Genomic DNA, 1,943 nt, shown 5'->3' with positions numbered 1-1,943 from the left:
CTCTATATATATATATATATATCATCCATCTCTTTCGCTCTCTTTCTTTAGGTGACCGTTAACAGCGACGACACGATATCGACGGTAGAGGGCTCTGTGCGCGGCATCCGTGGCGGCGTGCGCACGCGCTGTAGCGAGCTGGCCGTCGACGACAACGGAAGGCCGTTTAGAAGGCAGCTGGTGGGAGACATGGAGGCAATAACGGAGACCGAGCCCGAGCCCGCGCCAGCCAGCCAGGCACCCGCAATGCAAGCTTCCTCTGTCACACAAGGACCCTCCCTCACTCAGGGACCCTCCCTCACTCAAGCTCCCTCTGTCACTCAGGGTCGCTCGGGCGTCGGCGACCAGCCGTCGAAGGGAGGCAGAGAGACGGCTGGCTGGAGATCCACGGAAGCCGGAAAACAGGAGAGAAGCCATCGACCTAAGGTCGTGAAGCTGACCGAGCCAGAGGAGCCGGTTGCTAGGGGCAACCGGGCGTCCACGGACATGCCGCTGCTGCGTAAGATGAGTATGAGGAAACCCGGGCAGGTGTCACCGACGGAGCCGCCGCCCTCCGACTCGTGTGAGTCATCCTCCACGGTAGCAGCCGAGATGGGAGCAACCAGTAGTGCAGCAGCCAAGATGCCAGCTTTCCCTGTTGCAGCCGAGATCCCAGCGTATAGCGGTGCAGCCAACATCCCAGCTTCCCGTGGTGCAGCCAAGATTCCATCATTTAGCAGTGCAGCCAAGATTCCAGAATTCAGCAGTGCAGCCGAGATTCCAGCATTCAGCAGTGCAGCAGAAATGCCAGCAACTCGCGGTGCAGCCGAGATGGGAGAGTCCAGCAATGCGGTGTTGTCAGGAGACGCCCATGAGAGGTATTCTCTTATACAGAGTCAGTTCGCTGAGCTTCAGAGGAGACTGCAGCGTGGCAGCTCGCACCCGGACGAGCAGCTGCTGCTACTGGAGGAACTGCAGCGTTTGATGGCCCTCAACCAGCAGTTCATACAGCAGCAGTCTCTCACCACAGCGCAGCCTTCCGCTGCTGCTGCTGCTGCCAGCACCCAGCTTGCTATTCCCGCTCCTCCTCCCGTTCCCCTGTCGTCACTGACCACTGCCCTTCCGACCAGTCGTGTGATTTCAACCACTCACTCGTCGTTGACCGCTCGCGCTCCGCTCACCGTGAAGCTACTGACAGTTGACGGCCCTCACGCGGCCCGTCCGCCTACAGGCTATGATGCTCCCGCAACGTCCGCTCTGTCGTCGGCGACGTCGTCCTCCCAGCCGCTGCTGCTAGAGTGTCCGCGTGGGGGCGCTGCAGACGGTCCGGCGATGCATAGAGGGAGCCAGTACGGCGCGTGGTCGCAGAGCAGAGAGACACGCCAGCCAGGTGGCGCTCCCATCGCCCCGCCGCCGCCGCCAGCGGCGCCATTGTTGCTGGACGACGTCCGCGCCGGACTGCGTTCGATCGCTCGCAGTGCGCCGCCTGGTGGCGAGAACAAACCGCTTTCCGGAGAAGATTCGAAAGCGGGTCTGTTGTCGGAGATTATGATGCACGGGGGAAGGACGTCCTTGAAGAAGGTAATATAGAGGACACAGAGGGTGGATGGATGTATGTGTGTGGGTGTGTGTGTGTGCGAGCGTGCGTGCGTGCGTGCGTGTGTGTGTGTGTGTGTGTGTGTGTGTGTGTGTGTGTGTGTGTGTGTGTGTTGTTGTGTGTGTGTGTGTGTGTGTGTGTGTGTGTGTAGATGGAATGATGGCATGGTTATGGATGCGATGGATGGATGGAATGGAATGGATGGATGGATTGGAATGGAATGGATGGAATGGATGCGATGCGATGGCATGGATGGATGGATAGAATGGATGGGTGGGTGTGGCTTAGATAGATAGATAGATAGATAGAATAGATAGGGTAGATAGATAGATGATTACGATAGATAGATAGATAGGATGAATAGATA

At 58.3% G+C, this 1,943-nt stretch overlaps 1 protein-coding gene across 1 annotated transcript in view; it reads left to right on the top strand.

Moving 5' to 3' along the window:
* Positions 1-1,943, top strand: part of LOC106817693 — a gene marked incomplete in the record, with an annotated part of 16,019 nt that overhangs the window by 11,178 nt on the left and 2,898 nt on the right. Inside the window, 1 exon segment of the mRNA XM_014822380.1 lies at positions 52-1,560. Coding sequence (XP_014677866.1) covers positions 52-1,560 — 1,509 coding nt within the window.

The sequence above is a fragment of the Priapulus caudatus genome, unplaced genomic scaffold (genome assembly GCF_000485595.1).
Source record: "Priapulus caudatus unplaced genomic scaffold, Priapulus_caudatus-5.0.1 Scaffold1830, whole genome shotgun sequence".
NCBI lineage: Eukaryota > Metazoa > Priapulida > Priapulimorpha > Priapulimorphida > Priapulidae > Priapulus > Priapulus caudatus.
This window is presented reverse-complemented; position numbering and strand designations above follow the sequence as displayed.